This window comes from Sminthopsis crassicaudata, chromosome 1 (assembly GCF_048593235.1).
Source record: "Sminthopsis crassicaudata isolate SCR6 chromosome 1, ASM4859323v1, whole genome shotgun sequence".
In the NCBI taxonomy this organism is placed as follows: Eukaryota; Metazoa; Chordata; class Mammalia; order Dasyuromorphia; family Dasyuridae; genus Sminthopsis; species Sminthopsis crassicaudata.
In genome coordinates, this window is record NC_133617.1 from 617,975,016 (window position 1) to 618,002,123 (window position 27,108).

At 37.2% G+C, this 27,108-nt stretch overlaps 1 protein-coding gene across 2 annotated transcripts in view; it reads left to right on the plus strand.

Moving 5' to 3' along the window:
- The first annotated feature begins 1,864 nt into the window (after positions 1–1,864).
- The window catches only part of OXCT1 (3-oxoacid CoA-transferase 1), a 181,553-nt gene continuing 156,309 nt past the window's right edge, over positions 1,865–27,108 (plus strand). For both annotated transcript variants that reach the window (XM_074282586.1, XM_074282587.1), the window contains exons 1-4: positions 1,865–2,376; positions 6,214–6,322; positions 8,845–8,935; positions 21,779–21,914. In XM_074282586.1, the coding sequence (XP_074138687.1) occupies positions 2,284–2,376; positions 6,214–6,322; positions 8,845–8,935; positions 21,779–21,914 (429 nt within the window). In that variant the 5' untranslated portion in view covers positions 1,865–2,283. The remainder of the gene's footprint in view (positions 2,377–6,213; positions 6,323–8,844; positions 8,936–21,778; positions 21,915–27,108) is intronic.

Sequence of the window (27,108 nt, forward strand, 5' to 3'; positions counted from 1 at the left end):
GCAAGAGATCCCCTGTTCTGCAAGTGCCAGCAGCTAGCAGCCGTCCTGCCCCTCTCCTCCCCCTGCTCTTCTCTGGGCCACAGCCCAGCAGCACAAGGCCTGGTGTTCCTAATTAGCCTAGCTTCACTCAGACTCTTACTGCACATGAAGTCCAGGAGGTGAAAATTCTGTGTTTCTAGCTGAGGCTCCATGGAGCAGCACTTGGCATTTGTGTCTTCCTGGAGGTGTTTGCCCTTCACAGGGGTTAATCCCTGACCCAGGGTTTTCTTCTCATCTCCTCAGACTGTATCTTGAGGACCCCCTATTCTGCCTCAAGTCTTCTGGATTTTTGACCAGTCTATGTTTGCCCTGAGGTGCAAGTTGGTTCTATTTGTGGAGGAATTCTGAAGCACTTCTGTCCCTTACTCTCCATCAATAATTTTGGGGCCTCTACTTTTCTATATAGGCAAAATTTCCCTTCAGAAAAGCTGGTTACCACTAAGTGATTTAGAAGAGTTGGTCAGACACAATAGTGGTAATTCAATTAACTGGGTAATCAATTAATCTGGGTAAATACCCAGAGCTTATATTATCAGGTAGGCTTTGGGCACACAAATACAAAGCCAGACAAGGCTCAAGCAACTTACATCTTCTAATAAAGAAGAGGCCATTGAATTATATGACTAAAATTGGCATAAGTGCAGCTGCCTGGTGAAGTACACAGAGTTCTGGGCCTACAATCAGGAGGGCTCATCTACCTGAATTTCAGATTCAAACAATTACTAGCTGCATGATCCTGGGCAAGTCATCCAACTTGGTTTGCTTCAGTTTCCTCACCTGTAAAATGAGCTGGAGAAGGAAATGGCAAAAAACTCCCGTATCTTTGCCAAGAAAATCCCAGTTTAGGTCACACAACAAAAATACTATTGAGACTCTCTGGAAAAGCAAATGCTTTAATGGTAGTGTGCCTGGATGATCCACTTTTTGTTTCCTATAATTCCTTGAAAGTTTTAGAAAAGTACCAGAAAATGAGTATTGATTATCAAAAGCATTTGGGGAGTCAGAAAGATTAGAATCAGAAGATCGGGATTCATAATCCTATTTGTGTGACCTTATGAAAAGGATCTGAACTCTTTCTTTTGCTCGGTTCCTTTATCTGTAAATTGATAGGGAGCCGTGATAATGACCTCTGAGGTGAGGATAGATAGTATGAAACTTTTTTTTCCTTCCCTAATATTACCACTGAAAAGAACTAGGAAGTCCCGATTATAGGCCAGATTCGGGTTTGCAGAGAAATTTCCCACGAGATTCTAGTTTTAACGGAATTCAATGTGTCACCTTTGACCTTAGATGTCAAACCTACAGTCGGAGAGAGGTAGGGGACACGCTGCAAGTTGCTTGCTTGACTCCCTTACGGATTAAAATTTAGTTAGGAAATATTTCATCAACCAAACAGAAATACGATAGAAGATCGTTGTCAAAAAAGAGATTTTCTGAGTTGAGGCTAACTGGAGGCTTAGTATCCTGCCCATCTTCCATTTCAATTTGACACTATAGTTTCAGGGCAAGGGAAGTAAGTAGAGGGGTACAAGTTATTTTTTAAATTAAAAAAACATATTTTATGTACATGAAACAATTCTGTTAACAGCTTGAGTCCGGTCCCTGGCAGGGGGTAGGGTGAAGACCCCGCAGCTTTTCCACGTGTGCCGTGTCTGAAGGGGAGAGGGATGCGACGGGGAGGGGGTGGGGTGGGTAGAATCTCAGTAAGAATGTCGGATCCGCAGAGCGCCTGCTTCCAGTGTTGGCGCTGCCGCCGAGTTCCCTGGCAAGTACTTATCTAAAATAATTACTTTGGCGGGGATTCGGACGCCTTTGGCGTCTCTTAACACTTGCAACCAGAACATCACCGGGGTAAGCAAGCAGCTTGGATACGTCCCACCTCATTCCTTCCTTCTCCCCCCGGACCCGAGGGCACGGAGTCATCCGAGTCTCCTCCTGTGCAGGCCAGAAGCCCTTGGACCCTCACCTCGGCTCTGGGGGGCTCCCGGCCCCTCCCCCCGGGCTCTGCAAGGGCGCCGGAGGGTTAAAGAGGACGTCCCAGCGTGGCGTCGGGGTAGGGTTTCCAGCCCTCCCTTGGCCCACGCTGCTTCCTCTCACCCCACCCCTCCCGCGGGAGCCGCAGGGGCAGAGCGTTTCTCGGGAGCAGCCGCCTAGGTGCCAGCTGCACTTTCGAAGGAGCAGTTGCGCTCGGGTGCCCTTGCTCGGGCTCCCCCTCATCCTTCCGGGCTTGTAGCCATCCTGAAGATGGCGGCTTACAAACTCCTCTCCTCCGGGCTCAGACTCAGCATCTCCTTCTCCAGAGTCAGGGGCGCCCGGAACCCACCCACCCTAGCCCAGGTAAAGCGCTCTCGGGGGCCCGCGGCAGGGTCCCCGGAGGCCGCCCCTCCTGGCGTCCCCGCCCGCCCTTCCGTCTCAGAGATGGATCTCAGGTGGCGGCGGAAGGGCCCCGGACACTTTGTAGCGCCCGTGTCCCGCCAAGCTCCGGCACATGTTGCTTTTTGCTCACTCCGCTCCTCCGCCCGGCCCGCAGCGCTGGGATAGCTGCAGGAGAGAGCTCCCGGCCCTGAGGCGGGATGGAAGGAGACGGTCGGGAGAGGCGCTTTGGGATGTGCGGCGGGGGGCCGCGCGCCCGCTCCCCGATTGGCGGAGGGCTGTGACAGGCCCCCTTCATCTGCCTGGAGCTCGCTGCTGCGCGTCCGCGCTTTCGGGCTGGAGGGGCGCGCCTAGCCGGGGCGCCCTGGGGGAGAGCGGGGTGTCGGGCGAAGGGGAGGGAATCCGACTCTGTCCCTGTGTGTGCGTGTCACTGCTGGGGAGACGGATGAGACGAGGGCACGGGGAAAGATCCGGGCCCTGGACCAGAAGGGGCATCTGGTGCCCGGGCAGGGTAGCCAGGGGAATATTCTCGTACCAAGCTTGGAGCAGCAGGCGGGTGGCTCACTCTGGCTCCCCCGCCCTTCGGGGAAAGACGTTGGGCTAGGGATGCTTCTGGGAGGGGTGGGGGCGTGCACTTTGCACACGCTGGGGGAGGGAGAGTGGGAGGGCTGTGGGGGTGAGACGCACCGGAGTCCGGCCATCTCCCAAGCGAGCGGAGACTCCGGACCTCGCGGCCAACTTAGCCTTCTGGGCGGCGCTGGAGGCCGGCGTCCCAAAGCTGCTCTGCAGCTCCTCCGCGAGGTGCCTTTCACTTCTGAGACGTTTTGGGGGGCGGGGAAGCCCCCTGAGAGCTCGACACATTTCGCTTACGGTGATTCTCATGCTCACCTAGTTGTGCTAACCAGAGGGCTCCAACGGAGCCTCACTAGTCCTGTTATTAATTAATTAATTAATTATGAAGGAAGAAGTGGTCTGTTCCACACTACTGTTATCTTTTTTGTTCATGGGAGTACTTCTGTTCTACTCACTCTACTGGAGGCGGCGATTCTAAGCTTTTATACCAGCTGCTCCTAGTACAAGCTGCCCTTCTCCGCGCCCCATCTCCCTGCTTCCCTCCCCCCTTTTTTCTCCCTCCTCCCTTTTCTCCTTCCTTCTTTCTCCCTCTCTCCTTTTCTCCTTCCTTCTTTCTTCCTCCTCCCTTTTCCTCTTCCTTTTTTCTCCCTCACTCCCCCTCAACTTTCTCCATCTCTCTCATTCCTTCTTTCCCCCTCTCTCCTTTCTTGCCCCTTTGCCCTTTTGTCTTTTTCTGTCCTCCTCTCTCCTCTTTTCCCTTCTTTCTCCCTCTTTTCTCTTCCCTCTCCCTTCTTTCTCTCTCCGTTCTCCGTTTCTCTCTCTCATTTAATAAGAAATCTAATATCAGCTAGAGTTCGTTAGGTCTCAAGGTTCACTTGATCATAAAAGATTGAACTGGGCTTGCACAGTAAATGAGATTCCCTTTTCCTTAAAAGGGACAATGTTTTTAGGCCCAACAGGTATCATAAGCACAATAAGTTGCAATAAATATTTGTGGGTTTGATTTTGGCCAGTGAAGTTAATGGACCCCTTGTAATCCCCGAATTACTTTCTACACCAGGGAAATGACTGCCTATATATTTTTTAAAGAATGTGTTTATTTGAACAGAACAGCCTTGGCAAGGGAGTGGATAGTAACAGGGCAGAGGCAGGTGTTTCACCAAGGTTTTGTCTCACCTGCAGAACTTGATGATGTAAACTTTTATTGTAATAAAGTATAAAATTTAAGGTAAAAATTTTGATTATCCTGGCATTTTACTATCACAGAATTTTTATTGTTACCTATGATGAGTGTTACTTGATAACTGAAACAATCCTTTCATAGAGAAGACACTGCTTCATTTTTGCTAAACATTTAAGGTGTTAAAATAAGGTCTAAGTAAAAAAAAAGTAAAGGGGTAACTAAGGACTAACTTACAAATATGTAATGAAAAACTCTTTGGTTTGGCATCTGTAAGATCATGTTTTGACTCTATCAATAATTAGCTGTGAAATTTGGGTCAATCACTTTAAAACTTGGTGGTTCTTTGTCCAAAATTAGATTAGGTATTAGTAATAAGTCACTTTTATTTAGTTCCTTAAGGTTTATAAAGCTTTTTCCTTAATAACCTTGAGATAGCTGGGTAATTCAAATCTGTTCTAGCTTTAAAAATTTTATTGTGTAGTATTTTAAAAACTTTGTTTTTAAATGAGTGGAATGGCACTACATTCTCCTGTCACTCTGTGTTTAAATTGTCTGCTCCCCTGTAACTGAAATGATCTTCCTTACTTGTAGACTCATAGAATCCCTCCTATTCTTCAAAGTTCAATTTAAGTACTACCACCTATCCCTAGTGCCAGGCACACATTACATGCTTTAAAAGTGCTTGATTGCTAATTGGTTGTTGCCTTATGCTAGGAATAAAATATTTAAATAACTAAATATCAGGTAATTAAAGGTGAAGCAGTAATGGACAATTTATGTTATAATTATATTTTCTTCTCTGAGAGTAGAAAAATACCTTTTTTATCTTCCATCTTCCTTAAATACATAGTTCCCACTATTATTAGAAACTTAATTTATGATACATATTTACTTTTTAAGTTAAGCAGCCTTCACTGATTCTTCATTGGTTACAGAATTTATACCTGACAGGGATCTTGGAGATCACCTTTCTAGTCCAATCTTTTCATTAAGGAAATACTCTGGCACCTCACTTTGCTTGCGGTAAAGGGAGAAGGACAATTGTCCAGAATCACTGAATATTAGAAATAGAAATGACCTTAGAGGTGTCTCAGCTATCTTCTTTTACAGAAAAGAGAACTCAGATCATGAGACGTTAAATTTCTTGCCTCCGGCTCCACACTTCATAAGTGGTCAAAGCCTGGTATTTGAAGTCAGGCCCTCTATTGTCTAATTCATCATTTCTTACTATCTGCACTTACTATCTGCATATAAGATCATGATGAATTCTTTAAAATGAGGTGTGATTTCCTGTCATCTCTTTGGAATAATAACTCCCTCAAATCTGTTTGCATGTATCCAGCAGGGACATCTACTTATCTCTTGATGGTACAATAGGCCCTTGTCTACATGTTAAGTATAGATGAGCTGCACGATTTTGGATCAAGGCAAATAATTTAATTTCTGAGCTTCCTTATTTATAAAAGAGTCTGAGGGACCTCCCAGATCACTTTTATCTTTAATATTCAGTGATTCTGAGACTGTAGGTTTTTCCTCTTTAACTGTCTCATAGATTCAGTATGGAAGAAGAAAAGCATTCTAATAGAATATAGATGCAAAGTTTTCATGATTGTCTCCCCCCATCCCCAATCAAATGTTCTTACAATGTAAGAGTGTTTTCGTTTGCCACATAGAGTTTAATGACTTGGCCATGCTCATTGACCTAATAAAAGTCAGAAACAGAATTTGATTGACTCCCAGTTTAGCACTCTGGTTAATCAGTCAGTAAACATTTATGATGTACCTGCTGTGTACCAGGTACTACGTCCATTTGCTGTGCTGATTTCCCAAATATAATATATCCTCTATAGTAGTAGTGCATTCTGTGTTGGGGTCGGAAGTTTGTACACTGTTAAAACCACAAAGTCCTTGCATGTTTGGATAAGTAAATAGTGTCTATGAAAAATGAAAAATCAATTTACTTCCTTACTTCCCTTGTATAAAATGAAGTTGCCTTCAGATCTTTTTTTTTTTTTTTTTTATTTGTTTTGTTTTTCACATTCTAGGGATGTGGGTGTTACTTTTCCACCAGCACTTGCCATCACACTCAGTTTTATAATGATCCAGTGGAAGCAGTCAAAGATATTCCAGATGGCTCTACTCTCCTAGTTGGTGGTGAGTAACTTCATTCCTTTTCAGCATATAGGAGTGGACTTATCTTGTTATTCAGTTGAGGGACACAGTTCAATGGCAGAACTGTGAGACATCATTACTGTTCTGGATAAATCATGTTTGATCAAAAAACAACCCTGAAATAGGGATGGTGACATGTTTAGATTGTGATTCCTTTGGAATGGGCAGGTCCTAGATGAGGAAGCTTCCAGCACTGGCCAGCACCTTCTCTGTCACCTCTCCTTTGGGAAAGCTGCTCAGTTACTGAGGTGTGAAGGGTCTTGTCCAGGATCATAAAGATATTATATATAAGGGATGGAATTTGAACTCAGATTTTTCTAGTTTCAAGACTGCTGAGTCTTGAAAAAATACTTGTATTTTTCTGGTTCTTTTTTGTTGGAGGTATAGCCACATTTAATTCTCATTCTTTAATTTATTTTCTATAATTCTATAATTTATTTACTTGTTCTTTCTTTTGATTGCTTTTTGTTATGATGGAAAACTAAGCTTTTACTTGTATTAGTCTCACTGATAGTAGTCTTTTTAATAATAGCTTTTTATTTTCAAAATTTATGTAAAGGTAGTTTTTAACATTCACTTGCTTTCCAATTTTTTCTCCCTTCCTCCCCTAGACAGCAAGTAATCATATGTTAAGCATGTGCAATTCTTCTATACATATTTCCACATTCTAATAGTCTTTATTTTAAAAAAATTATTTATTTTTATTACACTTTGCTTTATGAATCATGTTGGGAGAGAAAAATCAGAGCAAAAGGGAAAAGCCATGGGAAAGAAAAAGAAATAGAAAAAAGAAGTGAACATAGCATGTGTTGATTTACATTCAATCTCCTTAGTTCTTTTTCTGGATGCAGATGGCATTTTCTGTCCAAAGTCTATTGGGATGGCTTTGGATGATTGAGCCACTGAAAAGAACCAAGTCCTTTATAGTTGATCATTGTACATTCTTGCTGTTATGGTGTACAATATATTCCTGGTTCTGCTTGTTTTGTTCAGCATCAGTTCCTGAAAATCTTTCCAGGCCTTTCTAAACTCAGCTTTTTCATCATTTTTTGTAGAAAAATAATATTCCATTATCTCCATATGCCACAACTTATTCAGCCGTTCCCCAATTGATGGGCATCTACTCATTTTCCAATTCTTTGCTACCACAAAAAAAGCTGCTACAAACATTTTTGTACATGTGGGTTCTTTCCCTTCCTTTATGATTTCCTTGGAATATAAACCTAGTAGAAACCTTTGAGCATAGTTCCAAATTGCTCTCCAGAATGGCTGGATCATTTCACAACTCCACCAACAATGTATTATTGCCTCTGTTTTCCCACATCCTTCCAACATTTATCATTATATTTTCCTGTCATCTTAGCCAATCTGAGAGGTGTAAGGTGGTTTTAATTTGCATTTAATCAGTAGCAATTTAGAGCATTTTAAAATATGATTGTAGATGACTTTAATTTTGTCATCTGAAAATTGTTCATATCAGATTATTTCTGATAATAGTTTTAATAAACTAGTTTTATAATAAATAGTTTTATAAACTATATGCTAAAATTTTTATAACTTGAAGGGATCTTTCAGATAATTTTGGTTCAATTCCTTCCTTTCAGGAATTGGAAAAAGCTTTCACTAATTCCTAGAAAAAAATGACATTTCTTTCTTTTAATTCTCATAGCATTTTATATTCCTTTCATTATATGTCTACTTTCTGCCTTTTATCATAGCTATTTGTGTATATATTTTTTTGGTCTTTTAGACTATAAATTCTAGGAGTCAGGGCACTGTCTTAACTTTTCTGTGTTTCTCACAACACCTGACTTGTGGTCTTTACTTGTGTGTGACTTGCTGTTCAGCATGATGTCTGACCCATTAGAGGTTTTCTTAGCGAAGATACTGGAACGGTTTATGAGGAATTGAGGCAAACAGGGTTAAGTGATTCACTCAGGTTTACACAACTACTAAGTGTCTGAAGCTGAGGAAGATGATTTTTCCAAACTCTAGGCCCATCATCTAGCTGCTCTAATAAATTTTTAGTAAATGCTTCTCAAGTTACAGGCATTGGGGATACAGAGACAAATGGGAAATGGTCCCTACCTGTAAGGAATTTATCCAAGTGTTGGAAGGCATAACTTGAATTCTTTCTGAATCCAGAGTAGGCAATCTATCTGCTGCCTATCTGCCTCTTGTAGCCATATGGGAGGTAATTACCAAAATAATATAACAATATTAAAAATAAAGGGAATAGAAGATATATTTCCTAACCTGTCTGTTATTACCAGTATTGTATTATATATAGTCAAAGCTCTGTGACTAGAATTTTTTTCTTTTAGTTTTATATAAACTGAAATGAGACTATAATTCAATCAGGTCTAATAAATTTAGCATTTTTTCCTTTCCCTTTACCATTTACATAGTCATTTTAAATTAAAACAAAAAGCATAAGTGTTGCTATCACTCCTAAGAAAATGCAGACTTTCTTAAACTTTGCTCATTCTTTTGGTATACTATAGGTTTTGGGCTCTGTGGAATTCCAGAAAACCTCATAGGAGCTTTATTGAAGACTGGAGTAAAGGGACTAACTGCAGTAAGTAATAATGCAGGGTAAGTGTCCTCAACAACCAATTTGAAAGATGTTGACAAATTGTTGGATTATCATTTAATGAAATGAAATAATTTAATGAATTAAAAGTGTTAAAAAAAAAAAAACCTGAAACAAAGGCAACTCTTTGATAGAAGGGAAACATAAACAGTTTGGAGATTTCACTTACCTGGCTTCATTTGTTTAACTGTTTTGAGAGCTGGTAGACACAATTAAAATTGTAGCAAGCTTTCAAAATAATTTTCACTTCTTACTTTTGGTAATATTTTTTTCCTTAAAAAAACTTGAAATTTACAGTTAACATTGGGATATATAGCTCTCTGTTAAATTTTGGGTGAAAAGGCTTTTGGGTCAATCCTTCCTTATTGTGACCAAAGGACAGATTTAGAGCAAGAATAGACCTAAGAGATAATTTAATCTAATTGCATTAGGGGTTAGAAGTAGATACCCATAAAGGTTAACTAATTTGTCCAAAGTTCCATGAGTAATAAGTGTTAGAACAGCATTTGAGTTCAGAGTCCTTAGATTCTTAATCCAGTGTTCTCTCTACTTTTTTTCTATTATTTTTTAAAATTAATTTTGTAATTATAACTTTTTTTTGACAGTACTTATGCAAGGATAATATTTTACAACATTATCCCTTGCAATCACTTCTGTTCTGAATTTTCCCCTCCTTCCCTCTATCCCCTTCCCCTAAATGGCAGGCAATGTTAAATATGTTATAGTATATCCTAGATACAATATATGTGTGCAGAACCGAATTTCTTGTTGCACAGGAAGAATTGGATTCAGAAGGTAAAAATAACCTGGGAAGAAAAACAAAAAGGCAGTTTACACTCATTTCCCAGTGTTCCTTTTCTGAGTGTAGCTGATTCTGTCAATCATTGATCAATTGGAACTGAATTAGATCTTTTCTTTGTTAAATATTCCATCAGAATATTTCCTCATACAGTATTGTTGTTAAAGTGTATAATAATCTCCTGGTTCTGCTCATTTCACTTAGCATCAGTTCATGTAAGTCTCTCCAAGCCTCTCTGTAATCATCCTGCTGGTCATTTCTTACAGAACAATAATATTCATAACAATAATATTCCATAATCATATACCACAATTTACCCAACCATTCTCCAATTGATGGGCATCCATTAATTTTCCAGTTTCTAGCCACTACAAAAAGGGCTGCCACAAACATTTTGGCACATACAGGTCCCCTTCCCCTCTTTAGTATTTCCTTGGGATATAAGCCCAGTAGTAGCACTGCTGGGTCAAAGGATATGCACAGTTTGATAACTTTTTGGGCATAATTCCAGATTGCTCTCCAGAATGTTTGGATTCTTTCACAACTCCACCATCAATTCATCAGCGTCCCAGTTTTCCCACAGCCCCTCCAACATTCATCATTATCTTTTCCTGTCATCTTAGCCAATCTGACAGGTATGTAGGGGTATCTCAGAGTTGTCTTAATTTGCATTTCTCTGATCAATAGTGATTTGGAACACTCTTTCATATGAGTGGAAATAGTTTCAATTTCATCATCTGAAAATTGTCTGTTCATATTCTTTGACCATTTATCAATTGGAGAATGGCTTGGTTTTTTTATAAATTAGAGTCAGTTCTCTATATATTTTGGAAATGAGGCCTTTATCAGAATCTTTAACTGTAAAAATGTTTTCCCAGTTTATTACTTCCCTTCTAATCTTGTTTGCATTAGTTTTGTTTGTACAAAGGCTTTTTAATTTGATGTAATCAAAATTTTCTATTTTGTGATCAATAATGATCTCTAGTTCTCCCTTGGACACAAACTCCTTCATCCTTCACAACTCCGAGAGGTAAACCATCCTATGCTCTTCTAATCTATTTATGATCTCGTTCTTTATGGCTAAATCATAGACCCATTTTGATCTTATCTTAGTATGTGGTGTTAAATGTGGGTCGATACCTAGTTTCTGCCATACTAATTTCCAGTTTTCCCAGCAGTTTTTGTCAAATAGTGAATTCTTATCCCAAAAGTTGGGATCTTTGGGTTTGTCAAACACTAGATTGCTATTTTTATTCACTATCTTGTCCTGTGAACCTAACCTATTCCACTGATCAACTAGTCTATTTCTTAACCAATACCAAATGGTTTTGGTGACTGTTGCTTTATAATATACTTCTAGATCAGGTACAACTAGGCCACCTTCATTTGATTTTTTTTTTTTTTCATTAATTCCCTTGAAATTCTCTACCTTTTGTTCTTCCAGATGAATTTTGTTGTTATTTTTCCTAGGTCAGTAAAATAGTTTCTTGAGAGTCTGATTGTTATAGCACTAAATAAATAGATTAGTTTATTATATTCTCTCGGCTTATCTAAGAGCACTTAATGTTTTTCCAATTATTTAAATCTAACTTTATTTTTGTGGCAAGTGTTTTGTAATTTTGCTCATATAATTCCTGACTTTCTTTTGGTAGATAGGTTCCCAAATTTATGCTATCGACAGCTATTTTGAATGGAATTTCTCTTTGTATCTCTTGCTTTTAGATTTTGTTGGTGATGTATAAAAATGGTGAGGATTTATTTTGTATCCTGCAACTTTGCTAAAGTTATTCTAATTATTTCTAATAGCTTTTTAGTAGACTATCTTAGATTCTCTAAGTATACTATCATATCATCTGCAAAGATCTCTCTCTACTTTTTTAAGTGACTCATGTGCTCTCACTTGTTCATTTTTTCCTCTATCTTCTCTCTCTCTCTTTCTCTCTCTCTTTCTCTGTCTCTCTCTTTCCTTCGAATACATACCCACACAGAACAAGGAAAGTACTTAACTGCTTAGAAAACACAGTAGTATTATGTATGTGCCATATCTATATCTATCTCTAATCTATCTCTCTGTTTATCTATAATCATCATTGTCTGTCTGTCTTCCCTCTCCCTCTCTCATTTTGTCCGTTTTCCTCTCTGTTTCTCTGTCTCTTGCAAACTGCTAATGTTTAATTGTAAATATACCATGAATTATTTAATGTGAAATCTGTTTTAAATATTTGCTTTGGGCCATTTCATTGTTTCTTGTGATCTAGATACCTGAATAGAGAATGAATTTATTAAATTAATGGATTATGCCATGTCAATTTGGGATGAAGATGAAGGAGTAAAAGTGAGAGATGATATTAGGGCTCATCAAAAATTAAAATGATTTGATTGATAAAATGATTAGGAACCTATAGTAATGTCTGATGAAAGGAAGTCCAAGGGAAGGACAAAATTGCAGGTAAAAAATTGGTAAAGGGTTAGTTTTGTTCAGTTAGGAAAAAGTGAGAAAAGACTTACATTATATAAAGGGTAGACATGATATAAAACAGTCATATACAAGATAACTTAAAAAACAATAAAACCCTGGACTTGATTCTGTTATGTTCATGCTTATTCTTGCATACATGTCTCTAGTCATTTGTATCAAGGTAATTTTATTTAAGGAGGCAAAGAGTGTTCAAGAAGCAGATTGGAGAAAAGAAAAAGAAAAAGGGCTTTGACTCCAGGGTGTGATCTTTACTTTACATGAGATATTCCATTTTCTCTTCCATCCTCCTCATTCCTTTGGGAAGCAGAAATTCCTAAGGAGTTTTCTGTGAAGGGGTTAATCCTAGAGCCATTTTAAGCCTAGTTTTTTGTACTTTAGTTATCATTTCAGTCTTGTCTGACTCTTTGTCACCTCAGATGCGGTTTCCTTGGCAAAAATACTGGTGTGGTTTGCCATTTCTTTCCGTGGCTCATTTTACAGAGGCCAACAGGCCCAACTACTAAATGTCTAAGGCCAGATTTGAACTCACAGGATGAATCTTTCTGACTCTTTTCCTGCATTCTATCCAATATGCTACCTAGATATTTTAATAACTATAATAGATCCATGATCTTATCAATGTAGATAGGCTCATAGGCTCTTCAGCAATACAGATTTCAACTCATAGATGCTTGTTCACGTTCAGCATTTATTGTTTGCTCTTGTTTTCTCATATACTCTTCAGGTAATCCATCTAATATGGAGTCAAAGATAGTTAGCTGGAAGAGGCTTTGGAGGTCCCCTTATTTAATGATGAGAAATCTAGAATGACTGACTGGCTTAGGATCACATAGCCACTAAGTGTCAAGAGGTGGGATACACTGGGGTATCTCCCTTTGCATCTCTTGATGGAGAATTATGCTCTCTTTATGTTACTGGCCCATCTTTTTTTCCTATCATGTATTTCTCCCTGCTGATATCCTTTGTCTCTTTATTTCTTGAGCAATTCTTTGTTGGTAATGTATTTGCAGTCTGCTTATGTTTGCCATATACCATTTTTCCTCATTGATCTTCGGAGCCATTTCTACTTTTTAATTATTTAAAGGCTAGGATGACCCTTGATTTGCTGTCTGCAACCAACCTAGTGGAGAGCCTCATGATCAGTGGGTGATGAATTCTTTGGCCATGGCAACAAAGAAAAGTATAAAATGGTCCTTTTGTCTTGTTCTCTGCAGACTTGTAGATGAAAGAAAATGGGACAAAGGGTTTTAAGAATTGAACCTTCTTAGACATATACAAACATTAACTCAGCTGTTAGGATTGTAGATGTGAGATCTTTGTAGTGAATTGGGTATACTATTGAATGAACTGAATTTTATCCGTCTTGACAAGTAGGTGGGACAGTGAGTTAGTGCTTGCTTGTAGTCAGAAAAATCCGGTTTCAAATTTGAACTAAGATACTTAATTGACTATGTAATCCTGGACAAGTTGCTTAGCCACTGCCTGCTTCAGTTTCCTCACCTATAAAATGAGTGTAATAATAGTATCTGCCTCTTACTGTTAAAAGGATAAAACAAGGTGTGTGTGTATGTGTGTTTACATGTATAAGCACTTTGTAAACCAGAAAGCACTATTCAAATACTATTATTATTATTGTCCAATTGCTATGAAGAAAATGAGAAAAAAAAGTTACAGTAGAAATGGAAGGAATGTTCATTTTGGAGAGGCAAATAATGACAAACATGTATATGGGAGAGCATTTGTTAAGTGTTTACTCTGTGCTGCCAGGCATTTTGCTCAGTTGGAGGAGTATAAATTTATTGCTGAGTCATTTTTTATTTGTATTGGATTCTTCATGACCCTGAATGAGATGAGATGAGATCTTTCAAGACAGTTGTGAAAATCGAGTAAGGCTTCATCTACTTCAGAGTTTGAGTAGGCCGGAAGGACTTGGAGCATTGAGTCAAGGGCATACTTGAGTCCCCTTCCTGCTATCCTCCCATGACATCATTTCCTCCCTATTTCAGTCAAATATGGGCAACTGTGTACTTATTGGTCAAGTTGAATTTTGTGGGTAGTTCTCGCGTTTAGAATGTGAGACCCTCAGCCAATGAGGATGAGGGTCACTGGTGGGAAGGGGTACTTGTGTTAGGGATTAAAGGTGCTAATCCTGCCCACAGGAGGCGCTTCTTCCTTTGATTGCCTGCTTGAGGGGTGGGACACCCTTCTCTGGAGAATTATACAATAAACTTTGCTTTACTCTAGAGCTCTCTCCAGCTTTTTTATTAAATGGTGACCCCTCACCATTTTCTGTACCACACAACCCCATTTCAATATGATTAATTTTCTGTGTAATCCTATGTATTTATCTTATGCATTTAAAAATATTTTGAGGAAGACTTCATAGTCTTCACTAAACTTTGTCAAAGGGCTTCATTGGCACAAAGGAGTCTCTTGAGGACATCCACTTTAAGGGATTATTGGCTGCTTGGGTAAAGGACACCAATGAAATCTTAAATTTTTTCAATGTGTTGAAGTTACCTAAGAAAAGTGTTTTCTATGCCATCTAGTGGCTAAATATTTGCCTTTTTTTTTTTTTTTTTTAAACTAGTTATAAAGAGGAAAGAAAAGGTGGTGTTTTAGGGATTTTAAAGTAGAAAATTTTCATAAAGTCATTAGCGTCTCTTTTGCCACTTACACTTTTTGTTAAATTGATGTTGCAAGTAGATTTTGGATGAGGATATGCTTTGGTAGAAATAATGAAAAGACATAAATCTTTCAACCATATGCAAACGAGAAGAGCAAATCCTTTATGCCATGTAAAAATGGGCAGTACAGTTAAAAATCATTTTAAGGAATGAATTAATCCTGAACCATTGGACAATGTCACGTGCCAATCAGTACTATACTTAATCCAACCTATACATGATCAGACAATTAATGGGTGCATTTGTCACTACCTTAGAATTCCTTACCCATTGTTGAAAGTCCTATTGATTTTGCATTTTCAATTTCTATTTTTTCCTCCACTCCAGTTCTTATACTTTGAAGCATTGCTACAAAAACTATAAAATTACTGATTAGTTCCATGATAGATATAACATATTTTCAATGCATCCTCATTGATGATACTTGACAAGGTTTCTTTTTTAAAATAATTTTCATCTGTTGTTGTCTCCTTATGTTACGTAAACTTCCAAATTTTTTTTTTTTTAAGCCTGAAAACTATCCCTCATCCATCACTTTGCAAATTTTGTTGCCTTCTATTTCTGAGAAGATTGAGGTCATTGGTTATGCTTTTTACTCTTTTCTCACTTCAAATTTCTTTGTATTTTTCTTTTTCCCTTTTCCACATACTTTAAAAAATATTTTATTGATTTCTTTTGTCTATACATTGAAGTCATTTCCTGTTTTCTTCTAATTAACCTACCTCTTATGAGGAGAAAAAGGGTAAAGAGTTAAGTTAAATCATTTGCTTCAGAAACCTTGTCCAATCAATCACTCCTCCTTCCCCGCCTCCCCCCCCAAGAATGTAGTTATCTCTTTTCTAAGATCTTCATTGATTTTCTTTTTATTACTCAGAGTCCATCTTCCTTGTTAGTGATCCTTTCATTTCTAATCTTATTACTAATTTATCCTTCCTTACTGTACAGTAATATTCCATTACATTCATTTAATATAGTTTTATTTTATTCACTAGTCATTCTTCAATTAGCACCTAATTTGTTAACAGTTCTTTGCTACCACAAAGGGTTGCTATGAGTATTTGGCTCTCTATTAAACCATTGTTTCTGGCTTTGACTTCCTTGGAATATATTCAGTAATGAGAACCCTGTATTTACTTTTAAAATAAGTCTTATTGATGCGTTTTGTCTTTATACTTATTGATTCTAGGTCTACCTTGCCTCGAAACATAAAACTTTCCCTTGTGACAATGGAAAAAAAAAAACAAACCCCATAGCCAACACTCAGATAACATGTGATATTTCATTTCCCATTGCTGAAAAGGAGGTGGAATTTTTGTGGTTGGTTCTGTGCAACTGTATTTGGTCATTATTACTTGTGTCTGGTTTCTCAAAGATGGAGGATTAGGGGCAGTAACTCGGCCAAACTCTCTTAATATTCCCCTGCAAACAACTTTAAAATGATGTCTAAATCCAATTCTGGATTGGCAGAACTAGTAAAAGGTCAGGGGGAGGTGCTTTTTCTGGGCTAAGACACCTGAGGAGATCCGCAGGAGATAACTAGAGTCAGAAAAGCAGCTCCAGGATCTCCTATCCCAGAACAACTTGTCAGAGATTATTAGGAGGCCTTAGCTGACTGGTTACAGATTGGGAGTTGTTCGGGGCCTCTGCCTCCCCTCTAAAGTTCTGGGTTACAGTTCCAGGGCAGAGAGGAGTGGACAATTATAAGGGAGCAGGGGCTCACAGTTTCAAGGTCAAGAGGAACTTTAGTGCAAGGGCTACAAAGGAGTTAGTTTAAAGTGTGGGGAAAATTGTGTCACATTTCTCCCCTGAATTTCACCACCTTGGAAATACTGAAAACTTGCAGGGCCCCAGAACTAGCTCTGAGAACAGTAGCATTACACAAAGCTTGAAGCTTAGGGCAATGTCTCTCCAACCCTAGGGAAGCAGAGCCCAACTTAAAGTAAAGTTCAAAGTCAAATTGAAAAACCTCAAATTGAATACTTTGAAGCATTGTTATGAAAACTATAAAATTACAAGAATAATCTACCCAGCAATTGAGGACTTTAAAGCATTTTTGATGAAAAGACCAGAGGTAAATAGAAAATTTGACATTCAAATATAAGATTCAAAAGAAACATAAAAAGATAAATGTGAATGAAAAAATCATAAGACTCAATAAGGTTAAACTGTTTACATTTCTTTATGGAAAGATGATACATGTAATTCCTAAGAACTTTATCATTCTTTAGGGCAGTTAGAAATAGTCTACATAGAGATAACAGGTATGAATTAATTATATTAGAATGAACTTTAATCTCATTGTAATTGGCTCAAAGAGGGAAGTACACTTCACACCCACCCACCCACCCACAACAGTCACTATTACTTGGGTATAAATATGTATCTTGTCCAAAAGGGAAATAGTAGGGGAAGGGAGAAGAGATGGTTTGGAGGAGGCGAATGGAGGAGATGATAAAAGGGAGGATAGATTAAGGAAGGCAATGGTTAGAAGCAAAATAGACTTTTATAAAGATTTTTAAAAAGGTAAAAAAGATGAGAAGAGTATGGAGGGAAATACACGGCAATCATAATTGAATATGAATGGGATGAGCTCACCCACAAAAAAGAAGTGGATAGCAGAATGAATTACAAACTAGAATCTGATAATATGTTATCTAGAAGAGACCAACTTGAAACAGAAAGACACACGATTAAAATAGGAAGATGAAGTACAATTTATTATGCTTCAGCTGAAATAAAAAAAGGCAGGGGTAGCAATTGCAATCTCACCAAAAATTGATCTAATTAAAAATGATAATCATGGAAACTATCTTGACATAAGATAAAGACAATGAAGTAATGTCAAAAATTTTTATAAACGGTTTCTCTGAAAATAAAAACTACTCCCCAATTGATAAAGAGCCATGGGATATGAGGTAATGAATAGAGTGAATTCAAATCTAGCCTCAGACAATTACTAGCCATGTGGCCATGGGGAAGTTTGCCTCAGTTTCTCATCTGTAAAATGAGTTGATATGTAAACTGCAAACCACTCTAGTATCTTTGCCAAAAAACTTTAAATAGGGTCATGGAGAGGTGGACCAAACAACAAAGGATATAAACAGGCAGTTTTCATGACAAGTCAGAGTTACCTTTAGTCATATGAAAAAATGGTTGAAATCACTATTATAAAAATTTAAAACAATTCTGAGGAAGCACTTCACATTTGTCAGAAACAATGAATGCTGGAGGTTATAAGAGAAAATAGGTATACTAACAAACTATTGAAATTGTAATCTGGTCCAACTGTTCTGGAGAAAAATTTGAAATTATACCCAAAGGGATATGAAACTGCATAAATACTCTTTGACCCAGCAATATCATTACTAGATCTGTTTTCTAGAGATATTTTAAAAAAGGGAAAGGAACCTACAAGTATAAAAATATTTAAAGCAATTCTTTGTAGTGGCAAAGGATTAGAAAGCATGAGAATACACATCAATTGGGGAATGGCTGGTCAAATTGTGTCATATGATTATGATAGAATACTATCATGATATAATGAATAGTGATGGAAGTGACTGTAGGAAAAAAAAAGGCAATATCTGTGAATTGATGCAAAGTGAAGCAAAAACTGAGATCATTGTTTACAATAACAGCAATGATGATCAGTTGTGAAAAATTTGACTACTGTGATCAAGACAATGATCCAAGACAATTCCAAAGAACTCCTGGTGAAAAATGCTCACTGCCTCCAAAGACAGAATTGATAAACACTGAGAACAAACTAAATTATAGTTTTCTTGCTTGTTAAAAAAAGTCCAACTTCTATTTTTAAGTGTTTTTTTATTTGTATTATTATAATCACATGTTTTGTTCTCCTTTGCTTTCTTTACTTCATTTTTTTTTCTTCAGGCTTTCCTGTGTTTCTCTTAATTTTTTGTTTTTGTCATTACTTATGGCTATGGTACAATAATATTCCCATTACATTTATATATCAATTTCTTTAACCATTTCCCAACTTGATGATCAGGTACTTTGTGTTTTTTTTAATACTTTTTAATAAAAATATTACCTATAAGTAAGCTTGTATATATGTAAAACACTCTCTGTCTCTCTCCCCATCTCTCTGTTTCTGTCTCTTTTTCTCTTTGTTTCTCTCTCTCTCTCTTTTTCTCCATCTCTCTCTGTCTCTCTCTTTTTCTCTCCTTCTCTCTGTCTCTCTCTCTCTATCTGTCTGTCTCTCCTTTTCTCTCCATCTCTCTCTCTCAATCTCTCTCTTCATCTCTGTTTCTCTTTTTCTGTCCATCTCTCTGTCTCTCTCTCTCCATCTCTCTCACACTCTTTCTCCCCATCTCTCTTTCTTTGTCTCTCTCTTTCTCCATCTCTCTGTCTCTTTTTCTCTCCATCTCTCTCTTTCTGTATTTCTCTCTCTCCCTTTCTTTTTTTCCCTATCTCTTTCCCTCCCCTTTCTCCCTCCCCTCCTTTCTCCCTCTCCCCCTTACTCCAAGGTGTTTCTCTCCTTTTTCCCTCTCTTTTTCCCCAACCTCTCTGGACAACACTCCCCAAACTTTCAGGCTTTGGATGTCAGAGATGAATCTTGCCCAGGATGAGCATGAACGGGGTAGAGTTTTCAGTTTTCCTCTTCTTCTTTAACCATTTTAATGTCCACTTTTCTAGAACCAGACAAGGCAAAATGACTCACAAAGTCACAGACCTATTTGAGAGGATCCTTAAGACTTATGTCCTCAACTGCCAGGTGGACATCTACTAAATGGCCAGTAGGAGAGCAATCCCAACTTTCCAGACTTATTACCCCTTTTGAGAAGTTTTCCCTTCTACTTCTGATACCCTGGCAATGCTGTCCCTATGTTAACATTTAGAGCTAATTGTTTGCATTGATGCACTTAAATTAAGAGTTCATGTTAGCATCATTGCAGGGACCTATGAACACTAAATCCATCTTTTTTTCTTAGTTTTCATCCTTTTCAATATCTGCCACGGGTTGATGCTGAACATTTTCTTTTAAAAACTATTTTCTTTTAAATTGCATGATATTGTCTTCTAGTTTTCATCTTATTTTTTTGGATTCCTTCTCTTGCTTACTTGGGTTTCTCTTCTATCTTTTGTATCTTGAGTAGGACCATTTTTAAAAACAAATTTATTTTCAAAATACATGCAAAGGTTTTCAATTTACACTCCTGCAAAACCTTGTGTTCCAAATTTTTCTCCCTCCCTTCCTCCTTCTCACTCCCCTAGATAGCAAGTAATCCAATATAAGTTAAACATGTGCAATTTTTCTAAACATATTTCCATTTATTATGCTGCACAAGAAAAATCAGATCAAAGAGAATTGATTGAATTGTTTTTCAATTGAATGAGACTGAAAAAATAAAATGACAGTGGAAAAAACAACCAACCAACAAAAAAGGTGAAAATACTATGTTGTGATAATAGGGGCATTTTTCAAGACCATTCTCATGATGTTTCTTTCATTTTTATTATTTAACATTTATTTTGTTGTACTGTGTGTTGTTTCCCTGGTACTATTTTCTTGACTTTTTTTTTAGCTCATATAAAGCTTTCCAAGTTTCCTTCAATTAAAGGTTTACTGATTCTTGTGGAACAATTCCATTATGTTCACATGCCACATTAGATTGAGGTCTTTTAATTGATCCTAATTATAGTTAATTGATTTTGTCTCATAATTGTCAAGTCATAATTCTTTGACTCTGAATTTTATTCAGAAATTCAGCTGGCCTATGATGAGTTAAGTATAGAAATCCAGTTCTGCTAATTACTGTTCTATTCTTGCTACAAGGAAATCTGCTATCCTTGAAAGATGTAGGTGTCGTCAGGAGCCTAATTGAATATCTTTCCTTCAAGGATTCTGGTTTTCTATCCAAAGAAGTCTTGTCCACTATCTCTAACCTTGCTGGTAGACTTTCACAATAAATGTTTCTTACTCATAGCAGGGAAGGAAGGAGTTGTGGTAACTTCTTATTCTCAATTTCCAACCAGTGACATTGTCCTCCATGCTTTAGTTACCAATCCTAGTGATGTCACCATTCATGAAGTTGAGTTCTTTTAGCCAATCATAACTTATAATTCATTCCCCACTTACAAAGTTCCATTCTTTGTTTTGTACTCGCCAAAATTTTAAAAGGTAGCTGCCCCCTCATTTGGTCCCCTTTTTTGTGGTAGTGCTTGTTGTTCAGACTCCATTTGGGGTTTTCTTGGTAAACCTTCTGGAGTCGTTTGCCATTTCTAAATGGAAATGCTTCCTATTTCTTATTCTTTTGTTCTTTAGCTATCTTCATAAAATATAAACTAAGATACACTATGTACATATGTATGTATGTATGTATTTTCAGTTAGGGGTGGCTCTTCGTGATCCCATTGGCAATTTTCTTGCCAAAGATACTGGAGTAGTTTGCTGGTTCCTTCTGGAACTCATTTTGTAAGTGAGGCATACAGTTCATTGACTTGCTCAGGATCACACAGCTAATATAGGTCTGAGGCCATATTTTGAACTTGAATCTTTTTGACTCCAGGCTTGGTATTTCTATCCATTTCACCTTCAAGTTGTTCTAAAAAAAATTGTTGTTTGTTCTTCGTTCTCCAAGAGTACCCTGACATCAAGAAGGTGAGGCCATGACATAAAAGTGAATTGGATTTGAGTGAGGAAGGGGCAAGGTCACCTGCCTCCATTCTTCTCCCTCCCCCCAGAACCATCTGGCTCCAGTGGCAAGATGGACAACTGGAGATGGTCCTGGATGAAATAAAGTAGTCCTGGTCCTTTTCCTTTTGTGTATGATAGGACTTGCTATCAAAAATTCTTATAGTTTACAAATAACTTACAGATCTATGAGTCTAAAACTTGCCTGTCTTGTCTTTATAGGGTTGAAGACTTTGGCTTGGGTCTTTTACTTAAGTCCAAGCAGATAAAACGTATGATTTCCTCTTATGTGGGAGAAAATGCAGAATTTGAACGGCAGTACCTAGCTGGTGAATTGGAAGTAGAGCTTACACCACAGGTAAGATACTTTCTTTGGGTCATGAAATCAATATCATCTGTAATACTGATTTATTTAAATATTGGTATTTTATCTATATTTTTTTTGCATGTTATTTTGTCAAACTAAGACATGTTGCTTAGGAATTTATTCTTTTACATTGCTGTGCATCAGCATTTTGTCCCTTCTGCTTAAAAAGAGAATCAGAGTGGAAATTAGATGAGGAGAAGGCTTGGAAGCCAGAAAGATTTGGATTCAAGTCCTGACAGATGTTGGCTTTGTGGCTTAGGCAAGTCATCCTCTAAATAATTCTTTTAAGACTAAGCTGCTTACCCACATGGGCAGAGAGAGATTTTTAATTTGGGAATTCTCTCTAGGAGTGAAATAATAGATCTAGTTGCTGTCCCTTTTGCTTAAAAAAAATACGAACTTAGAGAAATAATGCCAATTTATAATTTCATCCCTGTTAGTTTATTTTATATGTTATGTTTTGTTGTCTGGCATATGCTAGACACTTTGACAAGCTGCTACAATGTTGAAAGGTTATTTTAAAAAGAAGTTAACAGGATATTTTAAAGTGGATGATTTTACTATTTGCTGCTATTTTCCCACGTGGTTCAAATATTTGTTATAGTTTAGGGTAAATTTTAAAGCATGCAGATATGGGGATCTTTGAATGTATTTATTCACTGATCCTTTGGCTTTCATTCTGTAGACCTTGCAGACTGTATTGAATAATGTTGGATAAAAACAGTCTACATAGTCTTCACTCAGTTGGCAGTGAATGTCGGTGGCAGAAACATCTTTTTTAACATTAAAAAAAGAAACATAACATTTGCATTTTTTTCCCCTGGAAATTATATATCTGGGAGAGTAACTATTTTTGCCTAAGGATATACCAGCTTACAAATAGTTGCAGCTGGTCTATTTTATGGTGTTGCCAACTATGCTTTACAAAATATTGTACTACTAACAGAGTCATCATACTCTGCAGAGATTTCCTTTCTAATAGCCCCAGCCCTCCAACTTGTATTCAGTCTATATACATTTATTCAGTGCCTGCTTTGTAGGACTCTGGTTACAAAAAAAGGCAAAAGGCAGTCCCTGTTCTTAAGCACCTACAGTCTATCACAGAGACAACTAATTCAGCCAGCCTCATGGTGATAGTCACTTTTGAATAAATTTTATTTATTCTACTCTGTCCTCTCCTTTATACTGGTCGGATGAAGGTTTCCTTATTATCTTATAGAATTATAGAAGACCAATAAGAAAGACCAATGTGTATAGGACATAAAACTGAAACTTTGAATTGTATTGGTACTGATAAGTTTTTATATAACTTTATAATTTTTTCCCAAACTTTTTATGCAACTCAGAGAAATTTATATAATAATCTACTCAAGTGTTAGTGATTACAACACTAATCCTGTTCAAATAAAGATCCTGCTTGGCCTAGTACTCTCCTTGGGATCTGAGGGTGCACTTCATGCTGTTTCACGTTCATTCATAATGGTGAAATTCTCTTTCAGACTCTGTGTTAGTTATAAAATTTGCCTAACCAGAAGTTTAGGAGCTTTTGTCTCTGTTGTCCAGTAGGGACAAGGAAGAAAAGAAGGACAGAGGAAAAGAAGGTAAACTAGGAAAGAAAGGAAAGAAAAAATGAATAGGAATTTATTAAACATCTATTGTGCATCAGGCGCTGCCGGGCTACTTAATTATGTGCCAGGCTTTATAAATATTATCTCTTTTCTGCCTTATAACAATCTTGGGCTGTAGGTGCTATTATTATTCCATTTTACAGTTAAAGAAACTGAGACCAACAGAGATGATGTGACTTTACCCAGAATCACACAATATTTGAGACTAAATTTGAATTCAGATTTTCCTAAATCAAGGTGCACGGTTCTAGCCACTTATTGTACTACTACTTAACTCAGGAAGAAAAAAAATGCTAGCTGGTTAACCTTGGTCAAGTTATTTAACTTTATTGAGTCCCAGTTTCTTCATCTCGAAAATAAAGGATTGGGTCAGATAGTCCTGAAAGTCTTTCTAGTTCTAAGTTTCTGATCTTGTGAATTGAAATACTACTGGTTGTTAAATCATTTTAGTCATATCCAACTCTTCATGATCCTACTTTGGGGTTTTCTTGGCAGAGATAATAGAACGGTTTGCCATTTCCTTCTCTCTTTTTCTTCAGCTCATTTTATAGATGATGAAACTGAGAACAAAAAGGGCAGACTGATTTTCCCAGGGTCACACAGTTTTTAAGTGCCTGAGAATGGATTTGAACCCAGCCTTCCTGATTCCAAACCCAGTGTTTTGTGCTCTACACCACCTACTTGCCCCAGTGGACCCATAGAAACTGTCAGTTGGAAACAAACCATGCCAAAAGAAAGGAGATATAAAAAGAAATTCTGATTTTTCATGTAGTTAAAGAATTTGAAATAGAATTATTATTATTATTATTATTATTATTTTGCCAAGGCAATTGGGGTTAAGTGACTTGCCCAGGGTCACACAAAATTATTTCTTTATATAAAATTGAAGGCAGAGAAGCAGTTTGGGATAGTGGCTGCAGATCTGGCTTTGGAGTCACAATGAATTTGCTTCAGAAGGCCTACCTCTTGATACCCACTAGTAGTTTTTGACTTTGGGAAAATCATTGAATGTGTCAGTCTTGAAGATGAAAAGCAATTACCTATTTGATATTTCCTTTGCCATTTCCTTTTCCATTTCATTTTACAGAAAGGACCTGAGGCAAACAGATTTAAGACACTTGTCCAAGATAATACAGCTAGTCTGAGGCCAGCTTTGAATTCAGGAAGAGCACTAAGAAAAAATGATCAACACTTTTGAGATTCTATGCTATGTAACTCAGAGGGAATACATTAATGAATTTATAGGTCTGGGCAAAAAAAAAATAAAGCCTTGGCTACAGTGAATACTAACTGAGGAGGAATACATTAATGAATTTATAGGTCTGGACAAAAAAATAAAGCCTTGGCTACAATGTATATTAACAGCTTAAATTGACCCTAGTTGGAAGTGTACACTTTAGCTCTTAGATTATGGGATGGGATGGAATCATCTTTGTGGTGTTTTTATTTCAGGAGTGCCAAAGCCTCCTGGCCACAAACTGAGTCCCCAGCTTGGCTGCTACATTACTTGAAATTCCTGGTATAATTTGCTCTGGGCTAAAGACTTGAAGCCACCCATTAAACGCAAAACAGGGCTAACATCCTACCCTGTTCTTAATTCTAAATGTATTCTTGGAAACATTCTAATCAGATGAGATGGCAAGTCATAGAATTGACCTGCAATGGTAGCCATATGAGAAATATTTTTTGATGTAGAGAAAGAGCTCAGGGAACATTCAGATGTAGGGAATTGTCTTAGAGACAATTGTCCTGTGTCAAGAATCCTGAGGAAGACCTGGAAGGGAAAAGCACATTAGCAACTAGTAGATGAAGTTGCAGTGGCTCTTAGGTTGGTATTCATGAACTTGAATTTAAAACTATTCTGAAAACTATTTCAATATATTTGGTATCTTTGGGAATACCAAAGTGTATTTTGTGCATTTAAAGTCATTACTCAGAAAAAGGGGTTCATAGTTTTACTACACTGCACCAAAAAATGGTTAAAGACTCTTGGTACAGATTTTGAATGCTTGAATTTCAAGGCATTTGACAGTCTCTTGTGATATTATTGTGGTCTATATAGTTAGTCTCCCTCGTGTTTGAAGAAAACCAAAATGACATCATTACCACAAACACAAATTGTCTGAATGGACGTTTGGTAGAGAGATGTCTCTAAATTTGTGCATTCCACACTTTTTTTTGGAGTTATTACAATTTTGCTCCATTCAAAGAGCACAGTGCCCTTTTTGAGGGTATGACGTGATGGGTGTTCTTGGGCCAGACTTCCCTGTTTCACAGTCAATTTCAGAGTTCTTCACAGAGATCTTGAGAGTATCTTTATATCACATCTTCAGACTGTCATGTGAGCACTTGTCTTGCAAATTCTCATAAAATAGTCTTAGAGGCAGAGTCTTTTGACATTTCAACAATGTGGATAGTAGAGTTTTAAGTGCTTGTCTAGAAAATACCTCAGTGTCCACTACCTTATCTTGCCAGATGATCTTCAGAATCTACCTAAGATGGTGATAGTTGAATGACCTGAACCAAAAAGCTCTCATTGGTGAATTAGGGCTATCCTGAAGGGAGATCTCTTTAATATTTGTTTTATTAGTGATCTAGATCTAGACAAAGATTAATTCTTATCCATTTTGCATGAAGACAGACACTCTAAAAAAAGGTCTCAAATAGGCTACAATGATAAGACTAATTAAAATAAGATATTTATAAAGTGCTTTGAAAATCTTAAAGCAATATAATAATATAAGCTATTGTTATTATAATGTGGAAGTTAACAGGTAAATATCAATTCCTATGCTTGACTTGAAAAAAAGAACAGTAAAATAGCTACAGGGTGTCTAAAAGTAATAGTGCGTTTTTTTATTAGCACTCTTCCTGACTTCCAAGTTGGCCTCAGACTAACCTATATGAGCTGGGACAAGTTCCTTAACCCTGTTTGCCTCAGTTCCTCATCATCCTGGTTGAGAGAACTGAAGATTAGTCCATAGAAAGAGTAACTGAAGGAACTGAGGGATATTTAGTGTGATGAAGACTTAGTGAAAACATAATAGATTGTGTGTGTGTTTATATTTTAAGAAATTAGTGTCCCTCAATACATTATTGTGTATAGGATACATTACTGAAAGGAAGTCTCTACCAGTTAGCTACATTATATGAAATTTTATATATGTATACATGTGTGCATATACACATGTATTATATGACATAATTTATTGTTAGATATATTTACATATAATTTACATGTATGCATATGCATACCTATATCATTATTTAATGTATCAAATAGATAAGTATGTACTATAATATATAAAATACTAAACATATAAATTGAATATTTATATAAAATGTAACAAATATGTAAATTTAAGTTAAATATACTTATGTTATTTAATATAAAATATATAAACATTTATATATTTAATATAAAAATTTGTTGCTTAGCATTTTGAACATATCATATAATTCATGCTTCATATGTTAAATATATATAGCAATTATTTCTGCTTTGGCCAGAAATCCAGAGAGTCTTACCTCCCAAATTTATTTATTATATGTTTTTT